Source organism: Prorops nasuta, unplaced genomic scaffold (genome assembly GCF_024137725.1).
Source record: "Prorops nasuta isolate Cenicafe-Biocafe unplaced genomic scaffold, Cenicafe_Pnas_1.2 PNAS00017, whole genome shotgun sequence".
In the NCBI taxonomy this organism is placed as follows: Eukaryota; Metazoa; Arthropoda; class Insecta; order Hymenoptera; family Bethylidae; genus Prorops; species Prorops nasuta.
In genome coordinates this window covers 4817385-4843122 of record NW_027116814.1, presented here as the reverse complement: position 1 = coordinate 4843122, position 25738 = coordinate 4817385, and the positions used below count along the sequence as shown (strand labels likewise).

The 25738-nt window shown below is 39.6% G+C and overlaps 1 protein-coding gene across 4 annotated transcripts; it reads left to right on the top strand.

Annotated features, from left to right (window-relative positions):
- Nucleotides 1–1400: 1400 nt before the first annotated feature.
- On the top strand, nucleotides 1401–25738 carry LOC136779647 (uncharacterized). 4 transcript variants are annotated; one of them, XM_066737343.1, is made up of 9 exons: nucleotides 2818–3230; nucleotides 4242–4418; nucleotides 11236–11392; nucleotides 13822–13979; nucleotides 19680–19836; nucleotides 19998–20294; nucleotides 20371–20681; nucleotides 20917–21254; nucleotides 21345–25738. In XM_066737343.1, exons 3-9 carry the CDS (start codon nucleotides 11239–11241, stop codon nucleotides 22054–22056), a joined length of 2127 nt encoding a protein of 708 aa, XP_066593440.1. In that variant the 5' UTR covers nucleotides 2818–3230; nucleotides 4242–4418; nucleotides 11236–11238; the 3' UTR covers nucleotides 22057–25738. The 4 variants fall into 4 exon arrangements, with proteins under 4 accessions (XP_066593441.1, XP_066593440.1, XP_066593443.1 ...); XM_066737344.1 differs by lacking the exons at nucleotides 2818–3230; nucleotides 4242–4418 and adding an exon at nucleotides 1401–1653; XM_066737346.1 differs by lacking the exon at nucleotides 4242–4418 and having other exon boundaries at nucleotides 20941–21254.

Sequence of the window (25738 nt, the reverse complement as noted above, 5' to 3'; positions counted from 1 at the left end):
TTGCGAAAATAGCCGTGCAATTTTCGCAATTCGCAAATTGGAAAAGTCCCGTCGATTGTTCCTTCGACTCTTCTTTTAATTCTTGCGAAACCTTTTCTGCTCCGTGAGAAGATTTTTGCTGTCGAAATGTACTATCCAGTTTCGTGAGAAAGAAAACCAGGAGAAATCAAATTATTCCCTCGTTAGGAATAAATCACAACCTTATAACCGTGTCTTCGTCAATAAAATCAAGATTGGACACCAAATTGCGAAGTGGAAAGTTCAATTTAAAGCGGAATATATTTTTTACGCAAAGCATTGTACGAATGACTTATATATAGGAGGAATTTTAGAAAGGAATCTGATGATTTAAAATCGGTATGCTTATAACGAGTGGCTCTTGCGAGTAAACGTTTCCAGGGTGAATTGATCAACCCCAACGCAGGGAGGTTTTGCCAAAGAAGCCTCGAGTGGCTGAAGTGTACGTGAAAACATTAGGCAGCTAATTCCAAGTGAACAGGGCTGGAAGAGCAAGGGAAGGGGCGAACCTCTGCAGTGTATGCGGGAGAATATGAAAGGGTTGCAGGGGGTCCAAAAATGAAAAGACTCTGAAATAAATGTGACTATAGGACGGGCTCGTCGAGAGAAAAATTGGCCGAGCGAAGAAACACCTCGAAAACTGGAGATTCCGCGTTTGAATGAAAAATCGTGCAAGATTCAAGTGGACGCGCGTAACGAAAAATATTATCAGCACAGAAATTCACGATAAATAGTGGGAATAATTTGCATGGTAGATGGGATCAAGGAAATTCAATTGCGCGAATAGGGACGTAGTCTAGTTTGCTCCGGTTCTAAATAATGTCAGGAGCAGTTAGTTAGAGAGAGAGAGAGAGAGAGAGAGAGATGGACGACGTTGAAGAAAAGAAATACCGGGGAATAAGAGGAAAAGCGGGTTAGCTGCGATAAAAGGGTAACAGTCTCGTACATACTACTGGGAAATGGCGAGGGTGGACGTAGGTAAAAATGAAAAGAAACGCGAGCCTTCTACAAGGGAGTAAAAGCATAATTAAAGAAACGTATATAGCAAGGTGTTGTGGTAAATGTGCAGGAAGGGAGAGAAGTGGATGTGTTTCGCAAGAGGGGACGAGTGGAGGGAGAAAGCAAGTGTACATATATGTATATGCGTGTGAGAGAGATGTAGGAAAGAAAGTACAGTGGAAAAGAAGCAGAGAAATGGGGATGTAATGGTAGCGGAGAATAAAAGGGAAGAAAAAGTGAGTTTCAGCCCTCGTTGGAGTTTGAGGGTGAGAAGGGGGTGAAATTGCAGGGATGGCGGAAGGGAAGATACGTGGACCAAGAGATCGCGGAATGGAGAGAAAGCGAGTAATCAATACGCATTCGCATGCAGTGGCTCGCATCCCGTAGCCTTGGCAACCATCGCTCGCGTCTGCGCGTAAAGATCCAATCCAAGTGGGAAGCTGAGCACGAAGAGCACTTTCAGCGCTCAGACTCGGACCGTTTAGACGCGGTTAGACGCCGCTGGACTGGACACCGTCCTGAGCTTGAGCACTTGATCCTGTGCCGAGGACCGTCATCCAACTTTGCCATTTTCTTCATCACGCGTGCCTGCACCAAGAACATCATCTTTACTTTACTTCTTTCACTCTCCTTAAGGTTTCCCTACTTTTTAATTCATCATCTCTCCCTGCCGCCTTAGTATTCCCTTAGTGCAATCATCATTTGTCTCTCATCCCTATATAATCACTCGTTATATTCTCACTTTTATCTTCCTATCGTTTTCAACGATTTAGTGTTGTATGACTTAGTCCCAATACACTTATAGTTTATTAAATTAATTTCCTGCGCACAGATAACACTTGAGTCTAATATATATAAACTTGAGTACTCTTCGTCAACGGATATTATTGATTAATATTTTCTTGCCAAGAATATCCGATGGCGCACGATCTATAGTATTAGGTTATATTTACGCATCGCTGGATATTATATCCAGTGGCCTTGCAGTTTTCCCACGCCACGTATATACTCATTCCATTTTTGTGAAGGGTACTTAAGCTCTCACACCTTTCGTTTTACAAGCTCCTTAAAGATATATTGTCTTTTGTATTTAAACATTAAACCAAAGTCTTTTACAGGTGCGATACCAGCACGTAAATGTAAATATTTTAAATACTTTAAAAGTATATTAACCATAGTGTGTGGTAGAACGTTACAAACTCGTTCAATTGCCATTTAAGTTTAGAAGCAATTTAACAAATCGCAAGATAAATATTTGAAAGCATTATGGTAAGAAACTCACTGGTAACCAACGATCCATCTTGAAAAGCCTAGAGCCTCTATTGACACAGTAAAATCCATTTCCTGTCAAAAGTATCAAAAGATTTGTGCAGGAAAATTCGTTTGAAATTTTCTTACAAACATGAGATTAGTCGATCGATGAACAGTCCTTCGACCAATAAATAATTCATAATAAAGTCTTTCGTCCCACCGATAGCATGCCACAGTATTTCCTCCAGAGATAGATTCATAAATTCTTATATAGTTCCAAGGTATATATACGTATTGAAAAAAAGGATTTTTTAATAAGGCCCAAAGATTCCTAGCAAGTATAGAGGTGATAGCGAAACTAATCATTTCGATTATTCCCTGGAGAGTGTTCGTTTGAGAATTTGGCTGGTGGTCGTTGGAGGGTGCTGTCGTTCGGGACTGGGGATGTTCAACCCCGGGGGTGGGTGGGGATGGCAGAAGGGGTGCGCTTGCGCGGAGTCCTCGGTGTGCGCGAGACTCGACTCGACTAGGGTAGGTGCTCGACCCGGACGCAGTACGGAGGGGCCGATGAGCACGTAGCGCGTTCTCGCGTCTTGCAGTCTCAACTTCATCTCACCTTCCATCCAAAGAACTTTTCTCAACCACCGAAACACCACCACTCCCCCCCTCCCCCCCTCCTCCACAACTTCCGTCCGATAACAACCATAACAAACCGAACGATCTGCAAGAAAATTCTCTCCTCCCTCCTAACCATCAAATTCTTCGATCGTCCACGTTATTTAATAACATTCCCTCGATTCAATAAAGCCAACTTTCCAACGCTCCATCGAAACATTCCACAATCACTGTGAATCGGTGTTCTGTGTTGTGAATCCTTCGTGACATACCCCACCGAGCTCACTTGGGACAAACCTGCTCAGCAAGGTTTTTCATGCGATTTCAACTTTTCTTCAATTTTCATGGTGAGTGGAAAATTGCACCCAGAATTAAAATTCTAATTGTTACGAGGAGCGAGGAAAACGTGAAGTATAAATTATTCGTTAGACAATTCCATTTTCCGAATGTGGATTATTATCACGATTAGGAGGGTTTGTGAGAATTTTCTGTTCGCTTGGAGAACGCTTGGTTTCCGTTTGGGATCCGGAAGCGTGTGGATTCCCTCGTAGATGGAATCGGACGACAGCGATTCGTCGTTTGTGCAAAAATGAACGCGCGAGGAAAACAGTTCGCTCTGCGTCAAATCAAGTTTCCCTTTCACTGCCAAGGTGTATTTTGCTGGAAAGACGGAAGTTACGAGTCACGGATGATTTAATTTTCTTGTGACACTTTGTCCGAACCTCTGGATTGGATCAATACATGATCAGACTTGTTGAATGATCTATTAGCGATAAAACGGACACACACAGCTACAAAATTCCGAACTATCGCTCTTATTATACGATCATTAATCATGTTCGTAACACAATAAACAAATTCCGACGAAAACACGATGTATGCATGAAAGGAAAATATAACACAAAACAAAGTAAACAATTTTTACAAAAATAGCAATAAAGTATTCCATACTAAATATACAAAATTAAACTTGAAGCAATATTTTGATAAATATTAGCGTTTCGATCCTTGAGAGAGAGAGAGAGAGAGAGAGAGAGAGAGAGAGAGTCATATATTTAATTGCAGTTTAGCGAAGCTAGTGGATCAATCGATCCACAGCAGTGAGAGGCTACACGAAAGGTCGAATGTATAAATCGGTACACGAGAGACTTAAGAGGAATCGTTTGTCAGTGGACCAATAAAATCGATCGCTGGAGTTTCGAGCGAGAGAAGATCTTGAATTGTGTGGCGAAAGAGGTGGTAGGGGGTTGTAGGAAGGGGAGGAAGAGATAACTAGTGAAAGGGGCGAGGTAGGAAGCTGGGGGCTGAGGGATCGAGGGAAGAATGCGCTGGCGCCGATTCTGAGTTGTCGGCTACAGGTGAGCCTGCGTGCGCGGAAAATCGAAGGTGTCCCGAGGACGATGCATGTCCGACGAAGCTGAAGATCGTCGAGCCGGAGCTTTCCCCGAGCTTAACCGAGCTTAATCGTCGCTTGCATGTGGGTCACAAGCAGACGGTGCAGCTAACGAGCTATCGAGGGTTTCCCCGGCCGATAGGTAAGCCTGTTAACCGAACTTGTGTTCTCTTCCACATCCGACTCTCTTTTCGGCATGTTTTCACCCTTCGTGAAAATTCTGCTGGACCGAGGCTGGCGGGAAATCTCACCCAGCAGTCCCCTCTGATCCCAACTGACCATCGTGTCACTCCACAATCGTCTCTACATTTTTCTATCATATTTCACGATTATCGCGCCACCTGAAAACTTTCAAGGTCGTCCCGAGGATATTACAGCGGTAGCACGAATTTTCCTCGAGAAAATTGAGAGATGGCTTGAAATTCTGGAGAATCTAGGGCTGTGGGAAATATATATATAGCACCTGATCTAGCGAATACTGGACCGCTAATAATAGCCGCTGGCTGAGGCGTCGAGCACGAAATTTAAGATTCTACGTGGAAAGATTTTAAACGAGAAAAGCTGTGATGCATATTTTGTTGAATATTTCAGACATTGTAGACGAAAGTCACGTGACGAGACCAGGCTTTACGGTGTCCTTAACCTCTCGCAAAATCAATGTCCTTCGTGATGTATGCAAACCGACGTTACTCTCTTTATGTAACACAGGAGTGGCAAATGTTGAAAATATAATACGAGGCAGAACTCTGACCAAGCTGCCAATCTGCTGTATTAAAGAGAATTCTCCAGCAAGCAGATCCAATGAAATATACTATATACAAAAGGGACTATTGTTTTTGTTTAATATTTTTCCATAGGAATTTTTAAACAGCTCGGTGTTTGTTTTAACGGTTCCCTCGGGAATTGTAGGGTTCTTGATGATCTGGCGAGACCCTACGGGGCTTCCCCCATTCGTTGATTCCTGCTTCAGATTAAAGCTCGTTCCTCATGCCAGACCAGAGCTTCGATCTCGACTATCCTCCTCCCATTAGTATTTTTCGCTTAATTCCTTCCAGTTCCAACACTGCAAATATAAATCCATTGAACGAAACCCCTGTTGGTTTAATTCTCTTTGAAAGCTCATCGATTTCGCGAGCACCGGAATTGCATATTTTAAGCCGTAGAACACCTCACTCACGAGTATAAATAATTTACTTTCTCTTGATTAACCTATAAAAACGATGAATCTAAAATGTGCCTACATATACCTATATGGACACGTGCAACGAGGGGTGAAAAATATACACCAGAGTTATAAATATAAATCTAGAGATTTCGATGTACGTCCAAGGAGTTTAGCGTTAGGGTCCCTGACAAATCAATGCTTTTCATCGAAATTCTTAGTGAAGCATGTGACACGTGAACGGAAAAATACGTAGAGAGAGAGAGAGAGAGAGAGAGAGAGAAGCAAGTTACAAAGACCCAGTCTACAAGAGAAATTTTGTGCTGGCAAGAAATTGTGTTGAGGTTAGTAGCTCATTCGTCGAGTGGAAGGAAACGGAATAATAGTGGATGGAGAAGGAAGAAGGGGATTGGTTGGGGTGGAAATTTGGGTTGAAGGCATTCGTCAAGACGAGCGGCTAATGACTTTCATCCTTGGGTCCATTATGAGAGCGGACGTGTTGCAGGAAAGGTATTCTCCGGGTCGTCTTGCGGTTTCCTTTACCTAGAGAGGGGGAGGGGGGAGCCACCCTCTCCCACCTCGTAATTGTGCATTGTCGTCCGTGCTCTTCCTCATCCCCCTACGCCATTGTCCAGTGACGTTCGTGGAAAATACGATGTCGTCTTATTCACCACGAAAGAATCCTGATCCGAGACATTAATTATACCCAATCTCTTTCTATTGTAAACTAATACACCCCCTCGTAGAAAAAAAATCGAGCGATTAACGACGTTGTGAAAAACGAGAATTCTGTCTCAATAAAAATGATCACTTGCTGCAATTTTAGGAGAAAAAATACACTGACATTTTTCGCGCGGAAAATTCTTGTGAAATTTCGAGTTTCTGCAAGATTACACGAGAATTCGATGGGGTAGCTACGGAAAAATTGGCGAGCAAAGCATTTAATCTTGGATTTTGTGCATCACGGTGGAAGTAGATAGCAGGGGTGGGTGGAGTGAGGAGATAGGGGAGCTCGAAAGTGTGGATGGGATATTATCACTGGATAAAAAGTGCTCTATTTTATTTTACGATGGAATCGTTGTTTGTCATAAAATTCTTATCGAGGCCCGTTCGATAATTAGGAGGAAGGTGGAATTTTTTTCTTAATGAACGTGAGAGATCTGATCGGTTCGAATTGAGAAATAAAGAAAAGGTAGTGGTAGCAAACGTCGCGTAGTCGTAGGTCGCTTGACAGGGAAAAGGATGAGAGCTTGCAGGGAGCAACGACACAGGCAAAGGAACATCGAGACGCACAATCAGAAATTAGAAGAGCACGCCAGACGTAGGGAGCCTGAAATTGTCTGTTTCCACCCCTTACGGAGGTCTCCAGTGACTGAATCCCATCAAGGAAAACACCCCAGCACCATAGTCATCAAAAGAATTTCGGCTTTCATATTTTCATAAAGCATGACTATAATAACTACCGCGAGTATATTAAATTATTAATAACCATAAAAGAATATTATTTTCATTATCTTTCTAATAAGATCGTCCACGAAGCAGCCATTTTACTGAAATTGACGAAGAAATTTTTACACGATCTTCCGCATAACTTTATTATTTTTAAAAGAATAACACGAATTTTGTTATCTTTTAGATGTATTATTGCATAACACTTAAGAAAGGGTGAAAATAGCCTTTTGGATGAAAAGACGTTCGTTGATTCAGGATTATTCTGCTCGAAATCTCAAGGCCATAATCCAGCAGGACCATTAAGTAGAAGACTTGTATTTTTTTCCACTCACGGTGGGCCTCTATATGCGTGCAACACTGGATTAAAGAGGCTCACCCTCTGGAAGCATAGCAAGCCAGAGGGTGTAGGGTAAGCCTGAATGTGCTGGGAGATGAAAATCCAGTTCCACGAGGCTTTTATGACGACACACGTGACTTCCAGGAAGTATCACTCACCGATTCCTCGATAAATCAACATTTATCTTAAAAAAAAAATCCACCAAGCTATTGCTGCATTATTTTCTCTCACTCATAATTTTTAGTTTATAAATAAAATTTTATTGAAATGGACGAGTGAAAAGGGAGAGGGTAGTTATTGGAAGATTTATCACTTTCTTAGAAAAATAGGAAGATAGAGGAACCGAAAGTTGGCAGCGATCGATAAGTCGTGGGGAAGTGTACGAAACGGTATTGCTTCGGTAAAACAATTCTCGAAGACGGTCGAATCGCGTGGAGAAAATCGTCTCTGGGGCGGTATCGTGACAAATACCAGAAATGTCGGTCGTAAAAATAAATAGATAGCTATGGAGGCCCACTGTATTGGCACTTGTCGTTAACAACCTCCCTCGCTGCTTTAATTCTTTCGATAAAATCGTACAATCGATTAAATCAGACCCTAACACTCTTTAATTGCCTGCAAATTAATTTCAATCACCAAACTTTCTTCTCCCTCTGAATTCAGAGACCATCCCCGAAAAATCCCATTGACCACTTCAACGAATTAATTATTAAAGTCCTAAATTAAATATTTCTTCATAGAAAATGCATTGGTGAACGGATCAAGGATAAGCTACTATTACACCGAATACTTCAAGGATCTCTAACTGTGTACGAGTCGAGTTAAATTAAAAACATTTAATTTTCTTAAAGAAAGAGGAGTTTACGAGCAGGAAATTTTTATGTACACTGAGATGCGGGTATTGGCTGTTCTAGAATTCACGTGTGCCAGAAGGGTTGGTCGTAAAATGAAATTAATGGACCATAGGGACCAGAGACCTGAATCGGAGCGTCCCTGAAAAAAAATCTCAGATAGGATTTACTGTCAGGGATGAAACAGCAAAATAAGACTTGAAAAATTCTCTTTAAACACAATTCCTTTATTATTATTTATTTATAATTCGATGTGAGCATTCGCTCTTAAAATGGTACTTTAAAAACTTATAAATTAATATATTCTTTACTCGAAGTTCTCTTTCTCGACAACTTATTTTTATTTAAACTGTTAACGTATCGGTACGTAACATTGACACGACGAGTAGTAAAGTATTGATTGCTTATTAGATCACGAACTGATTTCACGAAATCGAGGTTATTAGTGAGTGGGGCGGCGAATAGGCAAGTTCCGTTGTACGAGCGAGAGCCATTCGATACAATCTCATTTCCTAAATGATTATAATCAAGTCCTCATTGTGTTTACACTATAGCTATGCTACCAAAAGCAACGAGCAGCGACTGCAAAAACCAAAATTTGCGTCGCTCGCAAATTACCTCGCTGACCTCGTTTCTAATATTATTCTTTCACAATCTTAGACTCTTCTTAGTCATCGTCTGCTATTTTCAGCTCAGGTTTAACGACCCTCTTTCACGCTGATAGAAAAATAATCACCTATCAATTAATATTGATTAAATTTTGTCAAAAGTTATATCGTTGAAAAGAAAGTATATATCAAAGTCGAAGGAACACATTTAGCAAGATTAAACGTTGGAAAAGAGAATGTGAATAACAATGTGAAAGCGAGTCTAAAGGAGATCTCATATGTCCTGCGAGAAAGGGCGAGCGCAGCAGAAATTACACGAGGGTGGATTCAGGCAGGATCTTACCTCCGCAAGGACGAAATATTGTCCTGTCGCTAAACACATCATGCATTATGGATTTAGCGTGACGACCATTACCGTACGTTTCCCCGTAGCTTCGTTTCCTACATAAAAAGTCTTCTGGCTTGTGTGCAACCGTGAACAGAATATTGATACTTAGGAGCCATTTAAATCTATGCTGTTACTTATATTATATTTCTCTCCTTTCTTTGGCCATCGATCTTCAAAATAATAGCGCGTCAAGATATATTTATCTATTCGAATATAGAAGAAGAGAGAGAGAGAGAGAATGCATTTTAAATTTCTATCAAGGAAATGAGCATTTACTACATTGATCCTGACGCAGCTGTCGAGCTTTTATCGATTTTTCCAAGGGTATATATCTTATCAGATTTCCATATATTAGAATTAAAGGGTCTGTCACTGGGAATACATCCATTTGCCCAATTTGATTAGCAGCGAGAAAACGACTACTGCGCAGAGTATAAGCTCGTTAAACGAAACTGCCATCCCCACATTTTGTATGGGACCTCGTAATGGAGCTATTAAAAAGTAGGAAAGGATTGCGAAGCCCTGAAGACTAATGCGGAAAAAATGGTTCGATTTTCGACAGATGTGCTAAAACCGATTAGTTTTTTCTTTAATTCGCAGAGGGGAGGATCACAGACTCGAATCCGTGCAATTTTCCGTATATGATTGGGAGACGAAACTATCCGGTGTCTCGCGTGCTGCTCTCCGTAATTATCCAATTACGTATACCGAAGTAAATTGATGCGAATGCTCGCTTGTGAGCTTTCCGGTGAAGCGTAATACTTTTGCAATTAGCGAAGCTCTCAAGTTTCCCATTTTACGACCGTACGTCATCCCGACTAAAATCAAAACTTTCCTATATAGCTATCCAACGCAACGTGCTTGCTTACACGCAATTATATTCCATACTCATTGTTCTTCCTCCGCTTTAAAACAACTTTAACACCACTGCCTGCCTGTCGACACCTCTATCGACTCAATCTCTAATTCACCAAACAATATGCAATTTTCAAATCGTTTCTCCCGCCTTCGAGCCATTCGCAACGTGGAAATCGCATTTCCGCAGATCGAATCTGCTCAAATTATTCTCTCTGTGACAGAAATTTGCCAACGTCCAGTTTTTTCTGCACGAAAATTCTCTGTGTTTTTTTTTTTTTTTTTGTTAGAGAAGCAGATTTTTAGCCTCGAGAAAAATGTGCTGTTGCATGATTTGTTTTTGATCGATAGAAATGATGTCCGCAATGATTTCGGAGAGAGAAAAAAAAATGTCGAACGATTTGTGGATTCTCCGAGGAGGAACGTAGATTAATGGGTGGAATGAATCCTGGCAGGAAAGTCGATTACGTTGGAACAGATGCGTCGCTGATGGAACTAAAATGGGACTAAAATAGCGAGATAGGGTGGAAGTGCCAACTAACGTCAACGGGACCCTTAGGTATCACCCCCACCCCCCCTCCTCCATTTCTCCCTAAAAATTCAACAGCAGATTCTTTATTAGCCAAACGTCATTTCACATTCCATACTCGATTACAATTTACCACTCATAAATATAAATTGACTTATGAATTCAAATAAATTCGTAAATATTGCCAGAGAAATCGAATATATTCACGATTCCTCTCAAGCTATGAATTATTTACAAAAATATCATGTCAATAAATGATATTCTATACATTTTTATTGAACAAAATTGTGCAATATATAAAAATAGGTTAAGGGAGAGTGTCGATTGTTTATGGCTAATTTTGGTGAAAATTTATAGGATTTAAATAGTGTTGTGATGAGAAATGGAGCAAAGGGTTTGTTAAATGGTAAGAGGGCTCTACTCGTTAGAATGCAACAGGTCGACTACACGAAGGATTTTCTTGAATGTGCAATTGGCACGCAAGAAAGCTGAAATGATTTTGCAACGGTCAGCACGCGAATTTACTGGCTCCCTCGTATCCAGTTTCAAGTTTCCGATCATAGAGATAATTTAATTAATTTACATATGAGACCGTTTAAAATTCCCCGATTCTATCAGTGCCATAATTCAAACGGATATACCATGAAGGTGTCGATAATCGACAGGAAAAGAACTTGGATAAATTTTCAAAAGTCTCCTCGAGTCAATTGAACTAATATTTGTACTATCTGCACACGTATACGAGTGACAAGAATAAAATTGTTCTGTTTGAAATAGAAAATGTGGAGCTCGGTGACAGCAGCTGGCACTGAAAATGGGCCGGCACCACCTTCGCGAAGTAAACACAGTGCTACCCTCTTATCAGGACACGTGTACTTGCTCGGAGGACGAAATGGAAATTTGCCACTTAAGGACTTGTGGAGATACAGTCTTGGTGAGTATAAGAATAAGAATTAAATTTTATTGTCACACTCTCCGTCCACACACGAGATAAAATATCATTCCTTTTGTCCGAATATTTATAACAATCTCCTACTCTGCTACTCGCATCATTATTATCCTGAATTATCGCAGAGAGTAGAGGAGGATATGAAAGTGGCGCGAGAAAACACGTAGTATTTACGGAGAGTACAAAATGAGGGGTTTTGTTGGGCGAAGTTGAAGGACACGGGAAACGTTGTAATTATTGGACGGGGGTTGCGCGATATTCCAAGTGCCCTTACGTGGTAGGAAGAGCATTTCTGACCACCCCATCGAGACTGGCTGCACCCCCATCAGTTACCATGGCCCGCCGGAATTCGAACGGAGCTCAGCATCTGATCAATAATGCGCCATTATTAAATCCCACCTATACATCAACCAAATCCTCCCACTGTACGCCACAATTACACTACTGGATTTCCACGCGATGGAGATTACGGCAAAATCCGTTATTGTGCGTCATTATTTTTCCTCTTCTCTATATAGAGAAAAAAAAAATAAATGTATGGGAAATACTCAATGATTCCACGGTAACCTCAAATTCGTGTCGTTTTCGTATCAGAGGAATCAGAAGGACCAAAAATTTATTTGCAGTTTGGACAGGCTTTTTCCATTGGTAGAATAAATTTTACGATATGGTTAGAGGGATAAAGGAAGAAGAGGGAAAAGGAAAAAGAGAGTTAAGTGACACATTCGGGGGTTCGTTTTCCGGAGTAGCCGTCTCTTCGGGAAGCTACACCGTTCTAAACGTATCCCCAGCAGGTCAGCTCGGTCAATATTGACACCAGCGAGTGGGCTCGTGCACTGAAACCCATACATAGGCCCACAGGCCAAATTCCAGACGTAGAACAGCCTTCGTTATGCTTGGTTAGCGCACATACACGTACACAAATGGATATGAACGAGCGAACGCTCGATGCGCCAGTCTCGTTAGACCCTTTTTCCACTCACCCTGGTCACTATGCCTCCTGGATAAATATTTGCCACCATAGCTACTTATCGAATCCCTCTGCGAAAAATGAAAAAATCGATTGTACAAAGCTGACAAAAAAATCACTATATAGCCATACGAAAAAATACCAATTTTTTTCTGCACATTTATTATTTTTGCAAAGTGTTTTTTCAGAAGAAAAGCTTCATGTAAATTTCGAGTAGAGTTTATATTCATGTCGTTAATGATTCGAAAAGTAGTGGTAGCCGATGGTGAATAGACTGGGGTAAGGAGAGAACGGTCCCTATTAATCAGGAGGGTTGTTTGATTGCGAGATCGGGTGAATATTAAAGTAGAAAAGGGGTAGTCTGGCTTGGACCAGTCTCCCGTAGCAGAAAGCCTCCCCTCGAGAACCTCTCGTCGATATTCTTGATGGTACAAAAATATTGTGATAACACACTGAAGATCATGCTATCACTATAGCTTATATGTTATAGTTTATTTTTCTAAGCTGCACTTAACAACTTTCCAACTGCAATAGAGAGCAAACTAACGATATTCCTAAAAATTCAATTACCAAAAAATAAATAGAGGTTTATCATAACATAAATTATATATTTTTTGGGCTAAAAAAGAACATGTTCGAATTTTCATTGTTTTATTTGTCTTTATAGAAAACTTCAGATAGAGTTCATTGACCTTTTAACCCGATACTTCCCGAAGATAAAAATTCGGCGAATTTCCAGTTGTGAACTCGTCGAGATTTTCAAAGTTATCGAGAGATTTAGCGAGGCTTGCAAGCTTGGCACTTTGAGAGGAGAGTAGGCATTGTTCTGGCTTAGATAGATACGACACGTGAACGTATATAATCAATGTCGGGCATCTGTAGTGTTAAACTTCAGCTGTGTGCACTTGACACACGTTATGCTTCTTACGAGAAAATCGCTTTTGTTACAAAGCACGTTTATTCTAGTCTGCCAAAACTCATCGAGAGTATTAAATCCTTCAAATCCACATTTACACTTGACCGTGCCACGAATTAACAAGCTCTAGGAGTCTCAGGAATACACAGTTCGGCCTGAATTCAAATTAATGAAGTTTACCACTGACCTAAAAGAAAAAATAAGCTATTCCTTTATATATACCGTTTGTATTTTTTTTTTGTCCTTAATAATTTTATTACAAACTCTCTTAAAAACTGGGTCAACCTGGTACGTGTAAGTTAGAGTAATTAAAACGCACGTCGCTGAATTTCATTAAATTTTAATGGACGAGGGTAATTAGCGTTGAAAAATCTGAGTAGCGGAATTATTAAGTTATCTTGGTTTGAGTTTGGTCTCAAAGGACGAAGGAATTTCTTTGTGCAATAAAAAATTTATCGCATAAGCCGAACTCGAAATCAATTTTCCAGGTAGAAAATAATATATTTCGATGGTAACTTGATTTTTCAGCGGAAAGCAGGTGGGAGGAATTACATCCGAGCGGAGAAAGACCACCAGCGCTTCAGGAGCACAGCGCGGTAGCATACAAAGATTGCCTGTACGTGTTCGGTGGGGAATTGGGATTTTCAGCTGGAACGGAAACTCCTCTCTGGGTTTACAACGTCAAAGTAAGTTAAAAGGTTATAAAAGAAATCTAATAAAATGTCAAAACAATGGTACAAGTCGATCGAAATAACCGAGCCTTTAGCATTATTTTCTTCATTTTGTTGAGAAACGTCTGGAAACTTCAATCCACTTAATTTAATAAGGGAAGGAATTTTTCATTAGGGGCTGTAGGCAGAAACAAAGTAAGATGGAGGATCGAGGAACCTGTTTAACATTTTTATTAAGACCTATATAATATATCTCGGCTATCTCCCCATCGACCAAACGTCGACTTTTTCATCTCTCTTAAGAATTCTTCCTCTTTCCAGCTCCATACAAACTTATTCCGTTCCTTCTGGCCCTCGCTTCCGGTATCGAAGCACTTTCGATTCAGACTTCCTGCAAAATAAATCTCCATTCCGTCTGGGTCTCTCGGGCACAGAGCACTGATTTATGAGAGCTCCTGCAACTAAATCTTTCCAGACATTTGTTTATATTTTAACAAAAAAAAAAAAAATAACAGAATGCTATTATAAATATATAATGGTATAGAGAAATAATTTTATTGAGTTAGAACGTTGATCGTTTAGGGAGAAAGTGACTTTAAGGCATGAATTTCTATCAGGCAAAAGGGTCACCAACCTCTTCATTCTGTGTAACCGAGACGCAAAGCAATATTGGGGATTCCCTAAAATTGATTGACAATTCTACGCTTCGGTACTTCACTCCCTTCCAGAATTGAAACGTATCGAACTTTTACTCCATAAATAATTATTCATTCGCTTCGTTAATTATTTATCAACGTGACAAATTCGTTCGCGAGCCTTCCTCGATATTTGCATAAATTTACTTGATGGAAATAAATGATAACGAGAGACAAGTATTGGAGGGTCGAATATTTAAGTGGAGCACAATAGCATCGTTTATTTCATAATAGGTCGGATCTCAGGAAAGTCGTGTCATCCTATCGTTGCCCGTTTCGTGTTGTTCTTAGAGCCCTCCCGAAGGACCTCTTGACACTTCTACCAGAACAATAGGATAGTGATAGATCCGTTGGTTTTGACATTTCTGGGGTTTGCTGGCTTAGTAGTTGCAGTGTCATTAATAGCCACCTCTATAAACCCAACACCACCAACTAAGTTCACCCAAATTTTAAGCACACGTTCAATTAATTGAAATTAAGCCTTCAAGAACATTCAACTATATATTTTCCCATCCATATCAATTTCAATTAAAAATTGTCATTGCTATCCGCTCCTAATTTAATTTTACTGGAGATTGATATTTGAATTAAAAGTGCAGAGAATGGAATATAACGTTACATTGGCTTTGTACATCTATAAAAAAAAGTTTGAGATGATGAAGCCGGTGGTATGAAACCCTTCTAGCAAGAGATAACCATGATGGGTCGCTGCTGACGAGGGGAAAACGTCACTGACACATTTATCCGATGAACCCCATCCCAACCTCAGTCATAAATGCAACAGTCAGATTCATGCATCCACCCAGCACTGATTTTCAAATTTTTCCTTTTCTCGTTTAAAAACAAACTTTCGTCCACAAACTTTCCTTTCGTTGCTTTTTCTAAAACCATTCAAAGATAAATATGAGTAGTAGGAATGAAACAACGTGGATCACATTCCGATAGAATCATCGAGTAATCATTTGTTTGGGAATGGTTCATTTTAGAAATTTGTATTAAAATTTTGGTTCAATTAAAAACTGTAATTGAATAAATAAGCTTGGTTTAATTTTGGTTTAAATATCTATAGATTCAATTAAATAGAAGATAATTAGGAATTTATATCTACGGTATAATTTTAACAATAATGACTGATAATGAACAATGCAAATAATGTGTCGCAAATATAACTCAATTTTCGCCAATTAATTGCCCGTCGATGACATCCATTTGGGAGCATTTTCCAAAGGTTGAAAAAAAGAAATCGACAAATCATCGCAGCGGCGATTTCATTTCCGCACGTTTATCAATTTTTAATATTGCGTAGGTGCTGCATTAGGGTAGCTCTCAGTTTTGAGGGTAGAAATGGAAGAAGGGCTGTTGACACCAGCTGTTGCCAAAAACTACCCTTGGGCTCCCACTCTTCGCCAGGGCTCTTTCGAAGGATTGGGGAAGAAACTCGGGACGAAAGATGCCACTGAATATTAAATGAAATTATAAGGGTACCTCGCAAGATGTATTCTTCCCTCAAACGTTTTTTCGCTCGAAATAAATATTCCTTGTGTCTTCGGAATTCTGAACCACCAGAAACCCTCAAGTTTCTTTTCAAAGTCGTCGGATTTAGTTCAAAAGTTTTTTCACGTTGCGAGCATCTGATAATCTCATTTCAAGACAAAGAGATATTTTTCCAACTCACTAAAGATTCTCTTATTATTTTGCAATTCATTTTAAAATCTCTAATATATATATATATATATATATAACCTTCCTTGGTGGTACAGATGCATCTTCAACCCAAAAGAGAGAGGTTCATCTATATGCAGCTCGTGTATCTAAATTTATTGAATATGCAAAACTGAACGTCCACGTTATCTTTCCATTAAATGATTATTGTTAGGTCTCATTGTTTTCATGGATCTTTAAACGTATAGATTTGCTATAACACCTCGCTCGAAAGGAAGCAATGATTGGCTTTTCAGTCAAGTTATAGCCAGAAAAATAGTAATTTTCCAGTATCCCTATACCCCGTTCCTCCAACTACATCCGTACTTTCTTTCTTATCAAGGTTCTCTCGTCACACGTCAAGCACCAATCAAGCATTGCTTACAGCTGTGTTGAAAGAATGAAAAATTAATAAAAACAAGAAGTGAAAGTAATTTACACGATTATCATTTACAATAAACTTAAATTCTCCATTGTTAGTCTGTACTATAGTGATGTTTTATTGTTTCTCAAATATAATAGGTCGACTTCCAAACAGTGTTAGGCTTTGTTTGAATATACTTGGCACTTGGCACTGAAAAATATTATGGAATTACCACTCGACAAGGTTTGCAGTGTACTCGATGACGCTCTACATTGATTTGGCGGTTTCTCAAGGGCTCGTGGCTCCCTTTTCTATCGCAGTGACAAGCCCTACGGGTGCAAACTTCACCCCATCCCTTTTTAGACCACGCACAAACCCCCTTTCCAGTAAGATCATTAAGAGTTTCCTTCGCACGCTGCGACACACCGGACCAAGAGAAGCGTGATCGTTATCAAAGACAGGGAGGCAAAGGGCCTTTAAGGGATGCCAAAGGAATAGGGCAAAATCTCCTCGAAGCTTCTTGACTTACCGAGAGACCAACTCTACCTTCCTTTCTCGCGAGATAACATCTCGTTTATTCCCGTAACTATCACGATTCAACGAAACAACACAAAATTACATAAATCTTCCATTTTATTCCTCGCGCGTAAGCATCTTATCCCGTAATTAAGAGAATTTCGTCGTTAGCGAAGAAATGGAATTTTATACATTTTTTCGTACCAACCCTCCTTTTCATGGTGGCCCAGAGTTTATTTGTCTTTAACCACTGGTCCATGGTGGAAGATTCTCTTCAGCCTGCGAGGCACTTGGTCGTGTATTATTGAAATCCACGTTACGAATACGCGAGGCAAACTCGATTGGTTGAACCAGAGGGGTTGCTTCGTGTCGTTTTATCCCTGTCCACCCCCTCCCGCCCGTTTCCTCGATCCCCCTATCTCCCATCCCCTGCATGTTCGTTAAAGCGTTCGCTAGATTGGGGAGAGAAAAATGTCCTTGTCAAAGAAATATCCTGGCTTCTTGTCGCCCAGCCACAGTGTGCATCAGGTTACTCTCCAAGAAGGATCAATATTTTCAAGCAAACAGCATTTCTCTCTCACCCCCTGAAAAATATCGATTTCTCTGCTATCACTCCATTTTAAGTAGCATTCTTCGCTGATAAAAAAAGATGCAAAATTATTCTCCAACGCAAGACCCTCTTTATAGCATAATCACTCGGCCTCTCTCCTCCAGAGGTAAAAAAATCTCTTATTTATTACACCATACTCGAACTTATATAGTACGTTCACGGAGGCTCGAGAATATAGTTTCCATAGAAACGATTCATGAATATTTAAGCGTATTCGCTCAAAGGAGTTTACAAGTCGCGTGTTCGCACTCGGTTTTCTCAATGCAGCCCTTTACGAATTCCTGCAATTTGCTCGCTGCCTCGTGTCCCGGATACGATTACTAATTTCAGTGACAAATACAGTGTGCCCCACACGTAGAGATAACATAACTTTGTACCTCGTGAAACAACCATAACTCATACACAGACACCTCTCTCATTTTTCTTTTCACCGGACGAAAGCAATTTAAAGATTTATTTAAACGAATCGAATACGCGTCCATGTTTAACTTTACTGTTTTAATGGGACACGAGGAATATTTCAGCGGGAATTAAATGCACTCTATTGGTTCAAAATTACGCCAGTTTGCTTTACCGTTGGGTGAATGAACGCTTTCAACACAGCGCTATGGAAAAAATAACTCTTTGCAGTTTTTCGCGGATCAAAAGATGTAGGTCATAACCGTAACACGCGATCTGGATTCAGGAGGAGAATCCACAGAGCGGTGCATCCCAGTGTCACAGAGCCGTGTGTTAATAAAAGCGAACGCGATGCACGTGAGAATTTAACAAAAGCTTTCTTTGCAGGTTTCTCGAAAAGCTTCAAACACTCGTTGCTTCTGCGCACCGTCCCTGTCGAATTGGCAGAGTATAAAGTGACATCCATGCGAGGCTATACGAGAATTCAGTCTTTTTGTATTTTTCTCGCAGATTCGCGTGGGTAAATTAAAGAACTTTCAATGTCATTCAGGGTAAAATGTGTCGAGAGAGAGAGAGAGAGAGAGAGAGAGAGAGAGAAGGCAGGTAATGCAAAAAGTTAGGATATTACTTTGGAGTGTCTTTATGAAATTAATCGTTGAAAGGAAGAAAAGGGACTTATTGCGCAGGAAGGTACTTGAAGTCCCGAAGGTTCCAGGAGTCTTGTTGGGTTACGCGTAGTAATCCCCTAAGCCAAGGGTGGAAGCGAGTAGCTGTAGCGAGCTGGCAACTTTAGGCGCGCACTTGGAGTTACGTAATTACTTTCAGGTCTCCCCTCTAGTCTGCCCCATTTCCCTCTACGCGCTTCTAACTCCGGCTAAAAGATCCGTGATTGCCACTAGACATCAAAAGAATCGCGTCTCATCGCCATATTTTTCTATCCCAAAAATCGAAACCACCACCCTCGCTCGTACAACTTCCACCGCGTCGCGATTCAATTTTCTCCAAATAGTTCGATCCACGAGGACCACGCATCTGAGCTCAATGTGAAATATAATAGAATACATTTCACGGGATGCGCTCTTTAAATTTATATTGCTGAGAATCCGGTCCTCTTTATCAGGGACGATCCAAATAATCGGTGACCCTCCGTGAAAATTCAGATCCATTGAAATCTAAAAACGAATCTGACGCAAATTGCTGGTCTCCTGTCTCTTTTGTTACTCAGTTCCCTCCTCTCGTTCAATCGGGCTTTCACGTTGCTTAATCGCGCTTCCCGAAATTACTGAAATTCTAAAAGCATTCTCATGGTCAGAATTATATGAATAAAATTGTAGAATGAGACTTTCACCATGAATCACATAGAACAATAACTACAATTTTTATACTCGCTCTTTTGTGATCGAAGAGATGATCCTTTGTATTCTTTCTAGACAAATTCATGGAGGAAAGTGAGGGCGCAGAGAGGATGCGCGGTTCCCCGAGGTCGAAGGGGTCACACAGCCCTGGTACATCGAGGTCAAATGCTTATTTACGGGGGCTATCAGGATCTCAGGGGAAGCTCGCCGGAATTGTGGGCCTTCCACTTTGGTAATTATCATTCTAAACAAAAACAACTGTTTCTTATTTGTCAACAATACTCGAATCTTTTAATCAAATATATAAATTAGTTTGAAAAAAGGGTTAAACTCATTTCTCAACCTATTGACTGATAAAATACTGATTTTTAACAAATGAGGATTTAATTGCAGAAACCGAATCGTGGCATTTATTATCGTCGAGTGAAAGTGGTCCAGCAGCAAGACACAAACACTCGGCTGTTCTACACGGGGATGCGATGTACATTTATGGAGGAATGACTGACCTTCAGGAGAGGAGCGACTGCTGGAGATGGGACGTTCATACAGCGTCCTGGTGCCTCCTGAAAAGTAAACCTGGCCCTGGTCCCCTTCACGGTCACGCCGCTTGCAGACTTCCCAGTTGTATGCTGATATTCGGCGGCGAAAGTGGTGGACTCGCTACCAACGAATTGTGGAGGTTTCATTTCGGTAGGAAAATTTAATGACGATTCCAGAAAAATCCTCTGCTTTCGCGTTGTTTTATCGGATTCGAATTGTCATCTAGGAACCGAAACGTGGGAGAAGCTGTCAGTTCCGGGACCAAAGCCTCAGCCAAGAGCGGAAAGCGTGGCACTCGCAGTGTCGGAACTTTTGATCAGAGGCTCCGGACCTGACCATCCCAAGCCGAGACTGAGAAACCAGCGAGCCCGAATCAATAGCAGCAGGATATCACCGATGGAAGCACCAGCCAGACCGAGTTTTCTCAAAGAGATCTCGAAACTGTCTCAAATCAATCTGTCCAGACTCAGCCATCCAACAAAGTGCAGCTATTCCGTCCTCAGCGGTCAGGATGATAACGAGGAGAGTCCTCAGGAGGTAAGGATCCTCAAAACCGTCCATAGAGAACAAAAAGAAGCATGGAGAAAATTACACGAATCGATCAATGTAATTTTTCCCTCGTTTCCGAAGCAAAATCTCTCGTCTGAAATGACAAATTGAGAGAATTGCTGTAATCAAGTGTATACATGACAATTGGCTATGGAAAAGATAAAAAAAAAAAAAGACAATCAAAATTTCGTCGAGTAGGCAAATGAACTAAGCCTGCACGCAGGCGAATTCGTACTATCCTTTTCAGCCGGTGGATGCCGAGGTGGAGCCATCCACGGGAATGGTGAAGTCCAGGAGCGCGAACACCCTGGCCAGAAGAAGGCAGAGGCTCTCGGAGACGACGCAGAGGTCGATGGACGTTGGAAGCTCCAATGGAAATTCTGGAATGACCAGGGATCCGATCTCAGTGCCAAATTTTCGTGCCCTTACCCTCCCGACACCCGTCCTCACTCCTGTTGAAGCTGCCAGGCTGGTTTTCGTCGACCCTGATGAAAATAGCGACAACGAGGAGAATAGGGAACCCCCCACCAGTAGATTGATCGAGGTGCAAGAAGAAAGGACGTGAGTATATAGAAGAAATAAAAGTCTGATGTATATATCATTAAAAATAGATATTTTTCTTTTTTCTAACGACCACGTTGTTGACTTTAGGGACTTTGCATCGATACACCAAGCGTGCCAACCGACTCGTGGCGAAAGTTACAGTTCCCATTTGTACGAGGCTGCTCTTCAAACGCCAAAAACACCGACGACTACGAAGATCCCGACTTCAGCGTCGGTGAGATTCGCCGACCTTGAGGAAGGCGAAGAGTCGACGTCCGATTACGCCAGTATAGAAGCCAGGAGTCCTGGCGATCCTCTGGCGGAGGAGGATTGGCCATCCGGTAGAAAATTCAAGTCCCACAGACAGCAAACCTTGGTGACGTCATCGACGATCCGAGAGGGTCAGTTTGGCTTCTGCAATCCAAATTATTTGGGAATGGAGGATAAGAATCGAGAGGAGAGCAAGTACGCGAAGCTTTTGAATAGTCCGCCGGATAGTGTCCTTGAGGATGAGCCGGGAAGGTCGGCATCGACGACCTTCGCGGAATTGTTGGAGCTGCAGGAGATCAGGAGAATCCCAAGGGCACCGCCCAAGAGTTTGAACCTTAACTCACCTTCGAGGAGGGCGGTAAGTGCCAGTAGGGCCGAAAGACAGAGGGCCAAGGTTGCTGCTGTGGATGGAAATGATTCCAACACTCCGTCCTATGGTCCAGCTCCCCTTTACGTTTTCCTCGTTGGGGGCAAAGAAAAAGGACAGGTCACCGTGTTCGCCAGACCTGTCTCCTTGTGGAAACTTCAACTGGCACCTCACATCTTCTAAACCTTTCTTCAGTTTATCAAACTATATTCACGAGTTTTCGCTATGAAAGTAAGTAGAGGATTTTCAATTCATTTATCGGCTTTCGGATCTCTCAATATACATTTTCTCTACGATCCAATTATATAGTTGTGTCCATGATCTTTCTAAACCTTATTGTTAGAATTTTAAAGGTTGAATCATTTTTGTTCTCCGTTGCTCTGTTCAAGTTATCCCTTCGGTTTTCTATCCAAAATATATTTTTATTCGAGTTGATTAGTATATGGAATATTGCTTTTCTACGTTAATCGTTATTTTTATTTTAATCGTATAGATTTCTTGATTAAGTCGTAAGTATTATTTCTTTCGTTAAATTATTATAAGAATGTTTAATGTATACGGAAGGGCTATTAATCCGATGGTAGAGATGGAGAGGATTATTAGTTGCAGTGAAGTTGTGTCGTACTCGGTACTTGGATGATGTAAAAAGAGTAAGGTGTGTAATATTATTGTAAGAGCAATTGGTGAGAGTTTCATTTCGATTATATTTTTCGTAGTTAACTTTAAACAAACATGTATTAAATGCTAGTAACATTACAATTATAATTAGGCGCAGGAAATTGTGTAGATCTGTAGATAGTATTTTTTCGGTCAAGATTTAGAAGAATTTTATAATTTCTAAATAGCTGAAAAAAATTCATAATTAAAGAAAATTTTCTACCAACTTGTCGATAAAACATAGAGAAATTTTGCATTGATTTCTAAAGCCGTTTGGAAAATTCGTTCCTAGTTGGATAATTAGTTAGATAAATAAAGCCAAATGTACGCACGCGAGTATTAATAATGGCATACTGTATGTGAAACATGCAATTCGCGAAAGCAGCAAAAGGTTAATGAGAAAATAAGTAATTCTTCCCTGAGAAAAAGAAGCAGTATTATCGTTGTGTAAATTTTTGAAATTAAAGCGTGAATCAAATCAAATCCAAATTAAACGTACAATAAGAATCCGAGGCTAGATAACAAATGATTGAAATCAGTCTCAAGAGAGTAATTTGATTCACGTTTGACTGCCATTTCATGTGAGCTGAATGTGCGTAGTTTAAAAAATATTACACTATTAATGTTAAATGATCTCCTCGCTTGTAGTAAGGACTGTTGGATCATGAAAACAATGATGATTTGTGATCTTGTCAATTTTGACTTTCAAGATGATTCTGTGATTCTGCACAAACAAATGTATTACAAAGTAAGTCACGTAAATAGTCATAATTGGACAAATGTTTAATCGCAACTCTCGTTCCTAGATTAATTAATAAGTTTCATTAATCAGACCCACGGATATCGCCACAATACCACAAATATTGACAAAAACGATAATTGGAGCATGCACTAGAAAATCTCTGTATCAAATTATTTTGGTGAATTTAAAAGAATTAATCAATTTAGTAATTTACAAGAGAATCTTTCTGATTATCTTCTGACCTCAGAGCATATTGCAGAATTACAAGTCGACGAGAGTATTGTAAGATGGTATTAGAAATTTATCTCCATTAGGTGTAATAATTATAAGTAAAAGGCGATATCAAGTACGATGAGAGGTCTCTTATTCGTGTAGAATTTTTATGCCCACGAAGGCCCAACACATGTAATCCATCCATAAGTAGCTAAAGGTAAACGAGGCTGAAAATGGGTTGAATATTAACAAACGCTTTGTTACTATTGATAATAAATTTAATTAATAAAAAATTCTTAACGGTAGTGCTTACACTTAGGAGACTTAGAAAATTCCAAAATTCGCTGTATGTATATATACCTTAATGTATATATACATAGATGTATAATATAATTAATTGTGCGAGACAAAATTTCATAATTGATTTTAAATTCTCCAAGGGACAAGAGTGCAATAAGCTAATTAAAATGAATATTAAGAAAGCTTTTCCTTTATTTTTAACGATATATACGTATAGTACATATATATAATTAAATAGATGTTGCCGAATACTTCAATGTCTTAGTATATCGATGTGATCTCGTTGTTAAAATCTGTCTATGAGGGTAGTTAATTAACGTATGATTATTATAAATTAAAGCGTTGGATAATGTTCAGCCAGCAGTCATCGGAGCCCGAAAATCAATGTTTTCCATTCGTAGAGCTAGTCCATTTAAAATCTCAGTGTACAAATCTTAAGCTAAAATGTTTCTTATCCCACCCTATCCTAGCCCTCTCTTTTCAAACGTTTAAAATGCTTTATTGATTTTAAATGTACTATATGATATAAACGAAATAATAATCACACGTGAACGCAGGCTCTCATTCAAGTTGCCAGAAATCAATTGAACGTGGTTTTGCAAAAATGAACCAAAATCACCCACAATTTTCCGAAAATGAATTAGTAGCGTCATATTTGCGAAAAAAAAAAGAAGTTAAAAATATAATATATTTTCGTAATATTACAATTGTAAAAAAGAGTATAGTTATCCAGTTAACAAGACAACTAGAAGTTAATTAATAAAGGCTGTATTTTTTTAGATACTATTTTTAAAACTGTCAAAACGTTTAGTAGGCTGATTCCTTTCTGCATAACTACGTCCAATTTGCATATTCTGTTTTGTTGATTGCAATAAAACAGTTCGTTTCAACTTATTCGTTCTGGTGATTTTCTTATAAATAACGTAAGCTCTAGAAATAACACTTTTTAGGAAATAGACCAATTATTCCTTTTTACAGAGGCCAAAATTTCTATAATGAAGATACAAATAAAAATCAGGGTGAAAGTATTTTTGTTTCACCGAAGAAAAAAACAAATTCATCCGATAGTCAATTATTGCAAATAGCGCAAATTTATAGAATTGTGTCTCTCGGCTATCATGCGGGATTCGAAAGATCAAATTTCAGATCGGTTTTTAACAAATAATGAGGTAGCTGATTTGAGTGCCTATACTTTTTGCAGATATAAGCATTCACTATATATATTTGTCGTGAGAGAATCCTTTGAAAAAAATTCTGACGAAAATGAAGCAGCATTTCTTTCCAACTTATATCTTCTTACAGCGGTTTTCCAGTGATTTGTCGATAAGAGATTCATTTGACAATCTGGTAAGCAGAATTGGAACCTTGAAAATATATTTACTGGAATGATAAGAGAACTATAATCCCGTAATTTTCGTGATGCATCCATATCACAGAATACAGTATTTTTTCAAAGAGGAAGCCTTCGTATAGAGAGACCCTAACTCTGATTTTTCTATGTTTCAATATCGGGACAATATAGTATAATTAACGATATATATTGAATGTATAAATACACAAGATATTAGGTATGTATTGCACGCGCATACACACCCATGACCCATGGACACATATTATGTTATGTCTCCTTATTATAGCTAATTAGTTAACTAAAATAATTTGTATTTATAACTTATCGAATCTACCGTATGAATGAAATTGTGTTCAGCGGCTTGTCCGATAAAAGAACAGAACACGAAAGAGCAATTTTTTTATAATATGTACAAGTATAATACATTTTATTTAGAGTTACTGCAACCTCATTTCTTAATCAGTAATAACTGCGTTCTATTCGATTGTATTAATTGTAATTATATGTAACAGTTATATATAATATAGAGAGTATTATTACCACTAGAAAATATAAAATATATATAATTCGATAAAATTATCTTTAATTATCCCCAAACACTT

Excerpts from the sequence above, each read along its gene's own strand:
- LOC136779647 (XM_066737342.1), top strand. Across the intron at positions 13,980-19,679 it reads TCTGGGTTTACAACGTCAAA|ACAAATTCATGGAGGAAAGT; the intron begins GTAAGTTAAAAG and ends TATTCTTTCTAG. Across the intron at positions 21,255-21,344 it reads GAGGTGCAAGAAGAAAGGAC|GGACTTTGCATCGATACACC; the intron begins GTGAGTATATAG and ends TGTTGACTTTAG.